General features: G+C 50.7%; 2 protein-coding genes across 7 annotated transcripts; both read right to left on the bottom strand.

Moving 5' to 3' along the window:
* Positions 1-665: 665 nt before the first annotated feature.
* DUOXA2 (dual oxidase maturation factor 2) lies at positions 666-6,064 on the bottom strand. 4 transcript variants are annotated; one of them, XM_425055.7, is made up of 7 exons: positions 5,970-6,064; positions 5,377-5,551; positions 4,512-4,569; positions 3,678-3,812; positions 3,328-3,541; positions 2,434-2,648; positions 666-1,805 (listed from the first exon to the last, which is right to left on the bottom strand). In XM_425055.7, the coding sequence occupies exons 2-7, from the start codon at positions 5,521-5,523 to the stop codon at positions 1,591-1,593; spliced, it is 984 nt and encodes a 327-aa protein (XP_425055.4). In that variant the 5' UTR covers positions 5,524-5,551; positions 5,970-6,064; the 3' UTR covers positions 666-1,590. The 4 variants fall into 4 exon arrangements, with proteins under 4 accessions (XP_425055.4, XP_015134574.3, XP_040562482.2 ...); XM_015279088.4 differs by having other exon boundaries at positions 5,377-5,530; XM_040706548.2 differs by having other exon boundaries at positions 666-1,746; positions 5,377-5,530.
* A 5,525-nt stretch (positions 6,065-11,589) lies between these two features.
* On the bottom strand, positions 11,590-14,875 carry NMB (neuromedin B). 3 transcript variants are annotated; one of them, XR_001464339.4, is made up of 4 exons: positions 14,711-14,875; positions 14,069-14,271; positions 12,939-13,043; positions 11,834-11,874 (listed from the first exon to the last, which is right to left on the bottom strand). XR_001464339.4 is itself a non-coding variant. In NM_001079476.3 (3 exons), exons 1-3 carry the CDS (start codon positions 14,844-14,846, stop codon positions 11,827-11,829), a joined length of 387 nt encoding a protein of 128 aa, NP_001072944.1. In that variant the 5' UTR covers positions 14,847-14,875; the 3' UTR covers positions 11,590-11,826. The 3 variants fall into 3 exon arrangements, 2 of the variants coding, with proteins under 2 accessions (NP_001072944.1, XP_040562209.1); NM_001079476.3 differs by lacking the exon at positions 12,939-13,043 and having other exon boundaries at positions 11,590-11,874; XM_040706275.2 differs by lacking the exon at positions 11,834-11,874 and having other exon boundaries at positions 12,939-13,046.
* Between the last annotated feature and the right edge of the window lie 75 nt (positions 14,876-14,950).

Raw genomic sequence — 14,950 nt, 5'->3', positions numbered from 1 at the left:
AGAGGATCGTGGTCCTCATGCCTGAAGGCACACAGTGCTCTGGGCCACCACAGCACCCAGCAGGCACCATAGCTGCCTGCTGCCCTGCTGCCAGGATGGGCTGCAAGTGGGGACACACTGGGAAAGGCAGAGGTTTACAAGGGCTGATTTTCTGTTCAATGGATAAAAGGCTTCTGCTTCACCTTGGATCTTTAGGATGAAGCACCTCCTAGTAGATGCCATAGGGAATGTCCTTGCTGAGGTTTTGAAAACCTAAGGAGTTCCATTCTGATCTATTTGTAAACACCTTAAGGTCCTTGTTGAAGGGTGTTCCAGCTGGAGAGGGATGGGACAAGTTGCCATGCCTAAGCATCTCTTCCCTGAGGGCCCTGCTCAATGGTTTTCTCTGCTGGTCTGGGGATTGCTCTCATCAAGACCTCTGCATGTCCAGGGTCACTCCAACCTTCCCATATCCTGGTTGATTATTTGTTTGGGGATTCTCTGATACTCTACTTGCCATTTGCCCCTATTGCCCTGAGCTAATTAGCCACTGTCAGATGTCCCATGTGGGGCCACAGCAAGGCTATCACTTCTTCCCTTTCCTATGATCATTATATCAAAGGATCAGCATATCCCCAGCCTGTCAGCACTCAGAGGGATTCTTTTACTGACATACAAGAGAAAGACCAGGTCCAGCTTACTTTATTGAGACAGAAGGGATAGTAAGTGAGTACAAAACAGAAAAACAGTGTTGCAAAGCCTGCACAGAGTTAAAGGGATGCAAGCCTGAAATACACACCCTGCATGACCAAGGTACCTGCTAGCTGCCAGCAACAAGGAGTGGTTGGCCACATCCACTGTGGGTCTGTAGGATTACATCTTTGCATGTCCCATAACAAGTGTGCAACTAAGCAGCATGAAACCAAACCTTCTAGGTACCCTCCTCCTGCAAACTGTTTACAGATACTGACTGGGGCACTGGGGCATGCACTTCCATTCCCTCCTCCTCCTCTCCTTCCCACCTACCGAAACATTTTATCTTCCTTTCAGAAGGCCACAAGAGTCTTGGTAAATCACATTTTGTGATCATCACTGATGTTTCTGCCTTTGACATCTGATATGTATCTTTGACATCCAGGGAGCCTCCAAGATTTAGTATCTCTGATATCCAGGAGGTCTCTAGGGCTTGGTATCTCTGACATGCAAGAATTCTGTAAGACTTGGTGCCTCCAACATTTAGGATGCCTCCAAGTTTGGTACTTCCAACACTGAAGAAGTCTCCAAGGTTTGGTACAACCAATATCCTGCTAATTCGTGGGATTCCTTGCCAACCCATCCTTCACTCCAGACCAAGAGCAGGTGCTGAATATAGGGTACTTCCGTGTCCACAGCTCTGCTCATTCTTCTCTACCTGTTGATGGGAAGAGCACTGTTGGGCAGAGTGAGCTTCTTGCAGACCTTTTGGGGTGAGTGTGTTATTGGGATGTGTGTAGGGGTTGCTTCTCCTTTGGTTCATACTTATATGTTTATTATATATATTTGGTTTCTCTCCATTTTCTTTTGGTTTAGCTTCCACATCAAGGAGAGCTCCAAGACTATGTTGTTTTTGCCTCACAGCTTGGTGGCTGTCACCTCACAGAGCTCGCCCAGGGACACCATCAGTATGTCCTGCTCAGAGGAGCTGGACTCGGCTGGCAGATGGGACTTGTCCCACTCATTTACTTCTTCTCTCTTTCCATCATCCAGGTTGAAGACAAGCTTCAGTTTCTGTGGGTGCACAGAGTTGAGAACAATCACACCCAGCCCCAGCAGCAGGCAGAGCAGCCCTGAAACACACAGCATGGAGAGATGCGTTGGCCCCAAATGCACTCCAGGCGCATCCACCTAGGGATGGGGGCCAGAGGGGATAGAGGCCAGTGGGATATGGCATCACATGGGAGGTCAAGGGAAAGGATTATTTCCATTCCCAGTTTCCTACAGCAACTCCACATGTGGACATAACTAGGCTCTCCAGTACAAAAAGAAGTTAATAAGCTGTGGCAGAGGGCCCAGACAGTTAGGTCTAAAGCCCACCACGTATGGGGAATGGCTGGAGGAGGTAGGTTTGTTTAGCCAGGAAAGGAGAAGCCTCAGGGGGGACCTAATTGCCACCTTCTGCCAACGAATGGAAAAGCTGTGGGACAAACCTTGAGAGGTGAAGAGGACCATCCATGGTCCTGAAAGGCAGAGGGTTGAAGCATGGGGACATCAACTAAAAGCCTGAACAAACTGATGAGGCTTTGACATTATCCTGCCGCATGAGAGATCCCAGAAGGTCCTTCCAGGCCAAGTCGCTCCCTGATTTTATGACTTGGGACACAGATGATTTTGGTCACTCATATGAGAGTGGATGAAGTACCGCTGAGGTATTATTACTGCAGGAATGGAGACCAAAAGCCCCAGTTAAGCACTCACCTGTTATTAATGTCAGCCAAAAAGATCTGCCATAATCTGTTTTCAGGGAGGCTGGCCCAAACTGGATGGGACACTTTGGGATGTTCCTCACCGTGACGAAGAAGAGCAATGAGAAAAGCATCAATGCAGCAGTGAGCAGGAGCATGTAGCCACCATAAAGGAGGACGGGCATGGAGAAGAGTAGGATAGAAATGAGCCAGGTGCATAAGGCCATCCTAGGAAAGGATCATAAAACTGAGCTGAAAGCATTGTATGTGGGCATGTCAGTTCCTGCAGTGGTGAAGAGGGCTCTTCATACCTGGGAACATTCAGCGCTGAACTACTTGAGGCTGATATGTTCACTCTGGGCAGGGGGCTCAAGTAGAGACCTCCAGAGGCCCCCTTCAGATTGTATCTTTCTCTGACCCTGTGGTCCTTCATAACTGACCAGCCCCAGGTGTTTCCTCTCTATTCAAAGGGAAAAGGGCAGCCAAGGAGACCTCTGTCAGAAGAGTCATACCATAAGACCTGCCCACACCTGATTCATCAGCTGGAGTGAGCCCAGCTCTCAGCCTTGTCCTGTGCATCGGGCTTGGATTTAGCTTACTGGGGAAGTAAGTCTAAGAAATTGTACTGAATCCAAGAACAATAAGGCAGAAACATTTTAAATCAACATCCTTGCCTTGAGATAACCAGCTTCTCAATGACAGGGAGGTTCAGGCATGGCCAGTTATTTTTCTTGAGAGTGAAGCTGGAGACACGGGCTGGGCCTGGCTGCTGACACACCTGTGAGGAATGCCGAACCACTCTGCTCTGCAGCATCTTTCCCACGACCTCTGAGACATGTGGAGATGCTCTGAGACCTTTCTACCTACAGCTGAGCAGAAGTAGAACTTACCTCTTCCTCTGCCTTACCACAGTGTAATGGATGCATAATGGCTGGAGATGCGGTACTGCCTGTGCACGTTGCAGGGGCTTTGTGTGGTGAACTTCTCCGCCACGTAGAGGATGGGGCTGGGCAGCCCCTTCTCCAGGCCTTCGCTATAGCTGTGGTCATAGTCTGCATCGAAGCTCCAGGCAAAGTGCTCGTTGTAGTTGATGGTCTCATTGACCTGATTCACTGGGTTTCCTGCCAGAGGAAGAGGGCTAAGGTATTCTCCCAGCCTTGGAGGCAACTCCAAGATTTCCCAGTACACACACCCACTACCTGGGTGGACAGTGGCCAAACTTGTGTCCAATCTCTTTGTGTTGCGATACACACTTACCGACCAGCGTGATGTTCACTCCTGCCAGGCCGATGTGCAGCCCAATATTTGCATTCACCATGGCGCGGCTGAAGGATTTGTAGGAGATGTTTGCTGTCACCCAGCCACTCTCCCAGTCCCTGGTGAACTGTATGGCTGTAAAGATAAGGGGTTAGCCATGTCCTGGTGACCAGACATCTTACGGACAGTGTATGCTGGAAGGACATACTGTGAGTGTCACCATGGCCCAAAAAACATTCCAAAGGCAAGGCCTGGTTTATAAGCAGGATTATGAGCAGAGAAGCATGGTCTGTGCATGTACCTCCCCCAGCACCTACCCACTTCTCCAGGAGCCCCATTTGGGATTGTTTCTCCCCATGCTCAGCTCAGTTCCCAGCCCTAGAAGCAATGAGGCTTGTGCGTGAACACCATCCAGGCACGGATCTCTAACTACAGCCAGTTTTGTCTGGGTCTCCTGGCAGATAGGAAACTAGTAGTGGTCCACCAACCTTTGGAGAAGAGGTGGCTGAGTGTCTGTGCTTCCTATCATTGCTAATTCAAGAAGCCTTTAGACATATGATTTGAATTTCAGGTAGTTCTGTGTGGAGCCAGGAGGTGGACTTGATGACCCCTGTGGGTCCCTTCCAACTTGGGTTATTCTGTGATTCTATGATTGTCCTGCTGGGCTCAAATCCTGGGCACAGAAGTGGGCTGGTCTTCCCTGTGAGCTCATCTTACAAGATGGACTCAGCTGTTCTGTTCATCCTCCCGCCTTGCTCCTCCATGCTCTCCTTGTTCGTCCTTGCACTCCTTGTCCCCATCTGTCTCTGAACACACTGAGACCCCCATACTCACTGAGGACCACTGCTCCAATGAAGAGGCTTGTCACCACCCGCAGGAGCCAGAAGAGCCGCTGCAAGTGGAAACCAGAGTTGGGGACACACTCAGATGGGGCTCAGCTTTGATTAAGTCCCACCAGAAATAGACCCCTCCTCACTTGGGGAGCAACCCCATGGGCTCCACAGGTGAGTAGGACAGGGGAAGGACTTGTGGCTTGAGCATCCCTTCCATGTCATGGGCAGCATGGAGGCTGAGGCAGAGCAAGAAGGTCAGACCAACCCATTTGAGAAAACCATGCCCATCCCCTTTCCAGGAAGGATATAGACACTCCCTTTAATAGTTCTGAGTTGAAGTTTCCACACTTATCCAAACCTTACGTGTTTCCATGTGTTGGAAGCTGGCCACATCTGGAGACAAAAGCAGTTTGGAGGTTTGCTGGGTGGGAAATGCCTCTCCAGCAGGCTCCTGGCATGCAAGAATGATGGCATCGGGGCTAGGTGAGTTTGCCAGGCATCTCCAAGGGGGGTCAGTGAGTGGTGCTGAGGCATGCACACTGCACACTGCTTTTCTGGGGGGATTTGGGAAGGTGGAGCAAGCCCTTTGTGCCTCACCCACTGAAATCATTCAGGCTAATCTAGCCAACAGCTTGCCAAGCTCAGATCTGAGCCGACTCTAAATTTGTGGTGGTGAAGTCTGGCCTCTCCAGCATGGGAGCTGGGCTGGAGCTCATCCCTGTGTCTGAGATCCCTCAACCCAACCATCAGCAGGTCCCTACCCCATAGGCACATTTGCTCCCCAGGCCTACTGTAGATGCAGGGAAGGAGGTGGCAATCAGGCTCTATCCAACACAGGGCTGAGTTCCCCTAGCCCCTCCACTTACCCCTTTGCCCCGGATGCCAGGCAGGATGATGATGGAAGTGATCAGTACAGAGAGGAAGACGGAGGCAATGATGGCCCAGGTGGTGTCGAAGGGGAAGCAAGCATTGGTGCCGGGGTAGAAGGGGAAGGAGCCATCCCACAGAGTCATCCTGTTGCTTCAGGGGTGGAAATCAGCACTGAGAGGAGCACAACACTGATGGATACATCATCTGCCCATACTTCCTCTGACCCAGTCTGCCCCACAGAGCCATCTCCTGCTCCTGTCCCAGGGTGTTGGGCACTGCCCCCAGTGCACACCTCCACAGAGGGTGGGGGTTCAGTGGTTTGTGCCAGTCCTTCTGAACAGCCATCCCTCCCTCTTTGTCTCTGTACAGGAGCAAGCACCTCGATCCCTCTTTATGAGTGTCACCACCGCGAGCTGAAGCACCCCTGGGAGCCCTCCCTTCTCCCCAGAGAACATCCAAACTGCAGTGATCTCTGCTGCAATGCCTGGGCATGCCCTCAGGTTAGATTTGGCCAAGATGCTGCCCAACAACATCCCTGTCCATGAGAGACCAGTCAAGCAGAAACCCCCGCACCCTATGCAGCACCTACCTCTGCTGTGGCCAGTGCTGGAGCACCCACCAATCCCCTGAGCCAGTGGCTGCTCTGAGCTGCTGCCTTTGCCTTCCCACGCTGCCTCCTGGGCTACGGGCGAGAAGCCAGCCTGGCGTGTTTCTTCCCGAATTCATATGCAGTGTCCCGCCTCCTCCGACACTGCTGCCAAACCCCAGGACAGGCAGGATGCAAGGAGTGAAGGGATGGCGTGGCATTTCGTGGAGCTGCAGAAGTGAGCGGTCCTGAGGGGCTTTGCCTTCTTTTCCTCTATTTTTCCCATTGAAAATCCAGCTGTGTTTTTGTTGTTTGTTTTTGTTTTTTGTTCTGTTTTGTTTTGTTTTATGACAGGAAGACACCAGGGCTGCCAAGCTCCTTGGGAAGACAGCAAAGGTCTTCAAAGCCCCCATAAATGCCACTGCCCATAAAATGCATTACCCAGCAGAGCATCCTGGCTGAGGATGTCTACAACCATTGACCATGCACCAGACTCCATCTCCAGGGGATGTAAGGTCCCAGTAAGGTTCTTTCCAAACCCTTGGTTACTAGGCAAGGTGACAGTGACACAGAAGTTGGACAGGGGATCAGCAGAGCCCAGAAGACCTCCAGTAGGGATTTATGACCATTCCCTTAGTGCCAATGGTGCAGTTAGTGTACAGGAGTCCCTCTGCCCCACTGGTTGTCCCCATTGTCCCTCAGTCCAGTTCTTGAGCATAGATATTTCATCTGGCATCCAGCTAGGGCTCTGTTGAGGTGGAGACAACCAGTGTCCCCCCACCCAACATCCTGTCACTGAAAGAGGTCTGGGTGGCAGAGGGAAAGCCTTCCCATTGTCCAGCCCATGTGAAACCCTAATGAGATTTTCCCATCATGGGGTGCCCACCAGATGAGAAAAAGTGCATCTGCCACAGGGCATTGAAGTTGATGGGGATCCAAAGACACTGTGGATCCAAAGATGGGGGAAAAGACCAGATGTCTCAGCATGTGAGACCTGTAAAACAAGTTTGGCTGAGAGAACACGGCACAGCATGACTTCTCTCCCCTCCCTGTGACTGCTGCCTGGCTCAGCTCCTGACTGGCCTCCATCCTCAGCAGATTCATGCCAGCACTGTGCAGTAGCCTGGTTTGGGTAACAGAACAATCACACCTCCAACTTGTGTCATCCTACAGGTCATATCCCTGCCCATCCACTTCCTGGGGAGTAATCCTGAAGACATAGGGAGCAGCTTTGACCAAACACCCACCTCTTCCACCATTCCCAGCTCCTGCCAGGTCCACCTACTCACTGGCCTTCCTGGCTTGGGTACTGCCATTGACCAGGGAGAGGAGAAATGCCTCAAATAAATATCTCGCTCTTAGGGCTTCATTTTATCTCTGTGATTACACTGCACATTCAGGAGTTTGATAAACTAGGCTGATTTCCTACTGGCCCATGAGCTGGGGATGCCCAGAATGGCAACAGTAAAGCAAGTCAGCTTCGGTTGTTTTATTGTTCATCTTAGTGCAAAACTCTGGAAGCAGGAGCATGATCCTGTGCAGGGCCAGAAGTGGAGCAGGTAAAAATGCTCAGACGTGTGTCCTTGCCCTGGGAAAAGTCAACCACTGCACCAAGATCTTCCTGAGCAATTACTTTGCTTCAAGGAGCACCGAGCATGAATTGAGGAAAGTGTCAAGTTTAGCAAGTTGGGTGAGGGATGGGGTGGAGTCAGGAGAAGGCTGTCAGGGAGTAGGATTGCCATAGGGTGTCACCATCCTCCTAGCGAGAACTGGAACAGGAGGGACTTTAACTTCGCTATCAGGAATACTTCATCCAGAAACTGTAGAGTATCCAGCATTCTGCTCCTTCCAAGAGCCATCAAAACTGGGCAGGAGAGGAATGGGTCACCAATGGGACCTTCAGAGGTGCGTGCCAGAAAGTCCATCATGCTTGAGGCTGCCCGACCATCACAAGGCCCAGCCCCATTCAGGCTCTCAGCACGTGCTCCTGGAGCTCCAGATCCCAGAAACCTGGCTACTTTCCTTAACATCTCCATCCTTTCCCAGAGACTCTATGTTTTACCCCATGGGAACTGCAAACAGTGCTCATATTGAGTAACGGGTTGCCTTGAAGTAGATTTTGCTGTCTCAGCTTGGAGAACCCCTTCCAGGGGTTCAGTTTGACGTCAGAAGAGGGAGTTGACCTTTCTCAAGCTTTTCTAGGTCTTGTTAATGATGTACTGCATGATAATTAGCACTTTCATCCCAGGCTGCAATTTAGAGATAAGCTTTCGTTCTTAATCCCTGTTTTTAGAAGCCTGATTAAAGCAATGCCCATTTTTCCATAGAGGTCCTGTGTCTAACATCTCCACACCATCCTTGAAATTAATGCACAGAGCTGTGCTGCCCAATCTTGGATGAAGGTCTTAGAAGGTCTCTCTTTTGATGAAGGCCAATAGCATGTGGTGTAATAGGAAAACATGCATCTCTCCCTCCAAAGCAGTGGAAAGTCCTGAGGGCTGCTCCACTGGGAGTTTTATTTGTCCTTATCAAGAGAAAGGAGTGTCCTAAATTCACTTTCAGGAGGGATCATACTCTACATGCCTCTGCCCGTTGCTTGAGGAAGAAGCAATTCTGAACTATTGCTTTGATTGGCTTCCTGCACTGGGAAAACATCTCATTCTTGTAGAAATTATCTAAATACATTTTATAAAAAGCATCAATTATGCAGTAATTTGGCCAGCTCTACAACTCCCGGTAAGGTCTCAGCATCAGGCGGTGGAGTCAGTAGCAGCTGAGTGAAGGCACTGGTGGAGCAGTCCCCAGTGCTGCACAAAGCAGTTATCATCTGCTACATCACGTTTATCCTACTCATGATGTTCTATAAACAACAAGCTTGAAGCACCAATTCATCCCTGAATATTTTATTTCCCTTCTTGGTTCTTACCACCATATGGAGGTTAAGCGTGGCATAAATACATAAAAAAAATGGAAGTGACATCATGTCAGACCTCTCCTCTCTGTACATTATCACCCTGATGAGTTTTAGGGTCTGATGTCAGGGTCCAGTTGCAGGAAGGCACTTACCTGGCTCTGGGGCTGGTTTCGTCCCTGCTGTTCTAGTTCCTTTTCCATCTATTGAAGCCTGAGAGCTCAGAAACAAATGCTGCAAGTGCAGCCCATAGAAAGGTTTTGTGGGTCTGTAGGTGGGTGGTTTGTCTTTCTAGCCTTGGGCAGCAGCACCTGGTGCACATACACAGCAGGGTCACAGCTTCTCATGGAGCTACCAGGCCATATCAGGATGAGAGAAGCTCTGGAGGAGCATGGGGGATGGCAAAGGTGTTTAAGAGACTAATTTTTTTTCCTGGCAGCAAGCTGATTTCCTTTCTGCCTCCTTCTCCCCCTACTTGTTTGTTATCTCCTACGCAGGAGAGGACACAAAACAATGCAGAGGAAGAAACATGGCAACCTGAAGCCTGACACCGTTGCTGAGGGTGTAGGAGAGTCAGTCCTATGCGACTAACTGAGCATGTCCAGGAGCATTTCACTAACCCTGGGACACTAATGACACCAAGTGGTAGAATTGGACCTTCAACCCTATCGATCTGGATCTGCTTCGCCTCACCAGGCTGTCCCACAACTGAAAGGAAACAAGTGTCAGTAGAGAAGGTGGTTTATCTCCCTTTCTCTTATCTTGTTTCACTTCCTTTTCCCATCTCTGCAGTCATGCTATGGCCACAGGAAAGTCCAGGACACCTGCCATGATCACCATAAAACCATCCACATTCTGAACTGATGCAGCTGCTGAGGGTCTGTGCAGGTTGAGGGCACCCCAACGATTCGTCAAATCAATGGCTCCATTGCAGACCTGCTCATGGCATGCAGAAGCAGCTGGCAGGTTCTGGAGAGCTGTGAGGAATGAGAGCTCCATGCAGGAACACAGAGCAACAAGGGGACAAGTGCAAAGCTGAAAAAAAAACCTAAACACTTTTCCAGTTTATAATTTAAATTGAAGAGGGACTGAAGGCTTCAGCTTGAGTGGCTGTTTGGCAGTACAGGAGAAAGAACGAAACAGCCCAGTGATGGAGCTGTAGATGCAGCACCAGGCTGCGCAGCCTTCAGCCCCAGAGGATTTTAAGACCCAAAGGGACAAATCCCTGAGCTGGCCCTGCTTTGAGCAGGTGGGTAGACTATAAACACACTCAGACCCAGTAAAACCATGGTCATGGGGACATGGTAGAGGTCTATTTGAGCTCTAAGAGCACCAAAGTACATGGCTTTCTCCATGATGACCAGTCTTACACAAAGCAGGGACACATCATCACCATCTCCATCTTTACTCTGAGCCTGCTCAGCACCTGAATTGAATGAACTCAAACATTTATATTAATTGGCAATAAATTAAGTGAAATTCCCCAAATTGAGTTTGTTTTGCTCATGACAGTAATTGCTAAATGACCTACTCATCTTCATCTCAGGGACTAGGGGAGATGGGGGCACACAGGCAAGATAGGCAGTTCTTGCTAGGTGGGTTAAAGACAGATCTCACTTAGGTGCTGCATGGCAGATTTCTGCTGTGACATCCAGAAACCTGTCTGTCTTCCCTTAAACTTCCCTGAGCAACATGTAAGCTGGCAGTGCCATAACATGGCATGTCATAATACAGCTGAGCATCAGGTCAGAAATCCCATACAGCTGCCATTCCATCACACCGCAAGCTCTCAGGCATCTGGTCTGCTCCAGCATCAAATATGATAGGCTATGCCATTATTTTTCTTGCTTATTATAAGTTTATAAGCCAAGGCTTTGCTACAGCTAACAAGGCAGGCTGGGGGTTGCTCATCTCCCAGCACACAGCAACAAGTGTGTGGAAAAAATAAGTTGAAGGGAGGCACCTTCCTGGAAAACTTCCCCTTGGCTTGGTCCCACTCCCTTGAACGTCGAAGGATCCCAGCACTAAAGGTATTTCAACAACTCTGCTGGATCATACCTTGGTATGACATGGCCTGCACGCACTTGGGAGAAGGGCTCTCCTCCCAGCAGGAGCTCAGAGCAGCCCCTTACAGAGGTCAAGGCTGAATGCAGTATCAGAAGGATGCAGGGGAGAGCTTATGGCTTCACTTAAGGCAGCTGGTGTCAGATTTAGCTCTGCCTGGGGACATGCCTAGGGTAGCTGGGGGATAGTATATGAACAGCACTTTGAGAAGGTGTAGAACCTTATTCTGAAATTTCTCTGCTTGTTTCCCATCCTTCAGCACTTCTGAAGATAGTACACTCGCTGTTCTAAACACATCATTAGAAACAAGTTAATAAAAATACAACCTGCCTTCTTCAGTTGTACCAGAGGACCCTGGGGCTGCACACATGAGAGGTTAGCCATGGGCACACATTGCAAGCACACCACACGGTCATCCTAAAGCAAGTACACTCCAACAAGGAGGCCTTACAGAGGATTGCTGCAGTAGTGAGTGCTGTAAGAACTTACCCAAGTGTGTAATTTTGTTTTACAGCAATGAGCAGGGGCTGCAGGGAGCATAGTCAGTCATCTCCTGGCTGATGAGAGGCAGGAGCCTCCCTCCATTCTGCTTTTTTCCTGCACAAGCCATGGGGGTCTGCATTTCCACTGCCAAGGAAAAGTCTGAGCTAGTGTCTGCAAAGAGCTGGTTTTATTCACAGGGGCACAACAGACATCAAGGAAGCAGAAAACATACAGGAAATATACAGGGAGGATCTGCTTTTCATACAAGCAGTCACTATTAACAGTATTACAGAAAGAATAAATAAAAGTGATGTTGCTACAGTAACCCACAAGGATGATGCTCTCCTCCATTTGCCACACACTGCTTAGCCTGCTGACCTCATCCTTCACTGCTGTGCTTCTTCAGTTTGAGAAATACTTCTCCAGCACCTTTGTTAAAAGCCCAGTCTCCTACAAGAAAAAGCACAACAATGAGCCATGAGTCCCCTGTGCCACCTCAGTTGATATCACATGCATAGGCATGGCCCTAGGGTGACACTGTGAAGCCCCAGCACACTGAGAGCCAAGCCCTGCCTACTGCACATGGTTAAAAAGATGAAGAAGAATCTCCATTTGTAAACCCCTCCTGTGCTGTGAGACTTCTGCTACCACTTGCATGGAATGGTGTATGGGCTCCTGCTTTGTGGAGGGACATTTTGAGACAAATCCCATGAGCAGCAGGCAGGACCAGCCCACATGAAGCAAAGGATTTGTTTAATGTTTATAGGAGCCCACAGAAATGGAGAACCAGTTTATGAATGATCAGTGATACTGCCTCAAAGTAAAAGGTCTGCTCAGTTTTTTTTTTTCAACAGTAGTCTGCTTTCCCTTGACAGTTATCCTGCAGCAAAGCACAGCTCTTGTGCTGAAGCACCAGAACAGCACTTAGCATGCTAGTTCTTGTCCTGCTGACCAACAGGTCCTAAGGAAGGGAGAAGCATCTTTGCTTTTCTAAACTGCTTCAGGATGGAAGTGACAGACCCTGAGAAGAGAGTGTACAGAGTTTCACAGCACAAAGCTGATAAGGAGCTTCTCAGGCAGGTGGCAGACACAGCACGCACACCAGCTCAACCACAGGCTAGCTGCTGATCCCAGGTGTTCAACAGCCACAGGAAGGGAGAAAGCAGGAACAGTAGGAGGAATTTATGCTGCTGTCATGTCACCCCAACAAGAGCAAAAGTAGTAAGGTCCCACAGAAGAGTATAACAGTGACAGTGCTCAAAGGCATCATGGACAATTAATATCAACCAGCAGCTCAGAGGCATGGATGCCCAAGGGGGTGAGTAGTGGGGGAAAAAAAGGCAGGCAGAAGCTAGTCCAGAGGTGATCAGGTTGCCTGATGGATGAAAACAGATCTAACACCCAGCAGTGAGCAAGGTACCCACTTGCAGATTGAGGCAGGAGAGCTGTGAGGTTCTGGAAGGAGGTGCCACCTCACACCCAGGCACCAGATAGGCACTGGGCAGCTCACATACCAAAGGCTGATGTCCAGCACCAGGTTCTAGCTCTGGCTTCATCTCCAGCTGTATCTTCTGTCCCAAGGGAATTAGTTTGCTAGAAGATCCTCAGTTTACCTAAATCTGCTGAAATCGAATCAGGGAGGTCCTTGAGCAGTCAGTACCACTCAGGCTCAAATCCCTGCAGCTCCAATCCACCTGTGCCTATCCCAAAAAGCAAAAAGGAGCAAGCATTGCCTAAACAGTGTTTCTAGATGACAGAAGCAGCTTTACCTGTGTTCAGCTACTGAATAGCTCCTCAAGCATGGCAGCTCAGTGGGAGCACACACAGGACACACCTATTAGGATTTCATCCCTTCTAGGCTCTCCACTACTTCCTGCTGCGAACAAAAAGGTCAAGACACCGAGGAAGCACACAAGAGGCAGCAAACAGGCAGAAGCACATGGCCCAAGCAATTCTATCTCCACCTCCTGCATGAGGATGTGCATGCTTTGCTCCCAGGAGCTAACTTCCCACTAGGAGGTGGGAAAGCCCTGAGGGAAAAGCCATACCAAGGAACTAAAAAGAGAATGCTGAGGATCTGCTAATGCAGTACAGGAGCGCCTGCAGTAGACAAGGCACATGACTGCTCCCAAAGACCTGGTCTGCAGCAAAATAACATACACCTCACCCCTCTGCAGGCCAACCTAACAGCACCATGTGCCTCCTCACGGCACCCTAACCACAGGGAAACAGTCCCAGAAAGGGGAATTAGAAGACTAAAACCTTCTTGCAAGACAGACTCTTCTTCCTGCACATACAGAGCAGTGTCCCTTGACCTTTCTCTACAAAGAGAAGTGAGGCAGGATTTGAACTCCTTGTCTTCACCATGGCTGGATAAAGGGACACATGTGGCAGCTGCAGCAGCCAGCTACCCTCCTCTGCATCAGTGGAGGATCCAGATGCTCCTTAACAACCCCTGGGCTGGAGATTACCTCCCCCCCCCCCCACTCAGCCCTCCAAACATCAGGACAACAAGCCCCTGTTCAGCTGGACACAATCCTAGAAAGAGCAGACACAGGAAATAAGCCTCCAGCAGCTGTGCGGTGCTTCTATCTCCACCACCTCCCCGCTCCGGGCATCTCCCTTCATACCAGCCAATATTCACCTGGTCAGTGAGATCGTATTTTCCTCGGTTCTCATCCAAAAGCCTTTCTTGCAAGAGGATTTTCAGGAGCTCCCGGGTAAGCAGTTCCACCACGTCCTCCAGCAAAGCTCTGAGCGAGGGGCCGAAAGCCATCGGCACAGCCGGCTGCCCCGGCACGTCCAGGTGCGGGGTGCCCGACACACTCTTCTTCCCCATGAAGTGACCTGCAACACAGCGCGCTCGTGTGCCCCACAGGCCTGGCATTGCGGCGGGGGCCTCCGATGACCAAGCCGTCATCTGTACTGCACGCTGACAACCTGATAAGAAGCACCAAGCAAACCGAACAACTAGAGGAGCCCGGCAGCCCCGGGCCTCGCTCAGGGAACCCTCCTCCTGCCGACGGGATCTCCAGGGCTAACGGACCAGCGGGTCGGCGCCAGGAGCCGTAAAGAGCGCCGGGCACAGCCGGGACATCCTGGCTCTCAGAGCAGCCTCCCCTGCCCCGAAGGGACTGGGAGCTCCTCACGGCTGTTCGCAAGAGAAGACCTCAGGAGACAGCGTGACCAGAGGTCGCCCCCCACGGGACGCCCGTGCCAGTCCCGGCCCCACAGCCTCAAGCACCGAGCCCCGCCCCAGCCGCTCTGCCCCGCGGGCCCCCGGTACCTGTGGCCCAGAGGTTGCCGCGGGGGTTGACCTTGATTTTGGCCGCCTGGCTGCGGTGCTCGGCGAAGTCGAGGTGCACCGCAGGCCCCAGCGCGGCACCGCACAGCAGCAGCAGGAAGCACCGCAACGCTTTCATAGCCGCCCCGGCGGGACACGCTCCCGCCTAGCGGCGCCGCCGGGGCCGCTTCAATTTATATCGAGCGGGGGGGCGGGGGCTCTTCAAGCCGCGCCCCTCCTCGA

The sequence above is a fragment of the Gallus gallus genome, chromosome 10, assembly GCF_016699485.2.
Source record: "Gallus gallus isolate bGalGal1 chromosome 10, bGalGal1.mat.broiler.GRCg7b, whole genome shotgun sequence".
Classification (NCBI taxonomy): Eukaryota; Metazoa; Chordata; class Aves; order Galliformes; family Phasianidae; genus Gallus; species Gallus gallus.
Note: the sequence above shows the minus strand (reverse complement) of the source record. Positions and strands in the feature narration are given on the sequence as shown.

What these genes read in the sequence shown, in the direction of transcription:
- NMB (NM_001079476.3), bottom strand. Translation starts at nt 14,846, where the DNA reads ATGAAAGCGTTGCGGTGCTTCCTGCTGCTGCTGTGCGGTGCCGCGCTG. An exon ending in CGGCAACCTCTGGGCCACAG is followed by an intron (nt 14,272 to 14,710) that starts GTACCGGGGGCC and finishes GCTGTGTTGCAG; the next exon opens with GTCACTTCATGGGGAAGAAG. An exon ending in AATACGATCTCACTGACCAG is followed by an intron (nt 11,875 to 14,068) that starts GTGAATATTGGC and finishes TTTTTCTTGTAG; the next exon opens with GAGACTGGGCTTTTAACAAA.
- DUOXA2 (XM_425055.7), bottom strand. Translation starts at nt 5,523, where the DNA reads ATGACTCTGTGGGATGGCTCCTTCCCCTTCTACCCCGGCACCAATGCT. An exon ending in CATTGGAGCAGTGGTCCTCA is followed by an intron (nt 3,813 to 4,511) that starts GTGAGTATGGGG and finishes TTATCTTTACAG; the next exon opens with CCATACAGTTCACCAGGGAC. An exon ending in TATGCATCCATTACACTGTG is followed by an intron (nt 2,649 to 3,327) that starts GTAAGGCAGAGG and finishes ATCCTTTCCTAG; the next exon opens with GATGGCCTTATGCACCTGGC.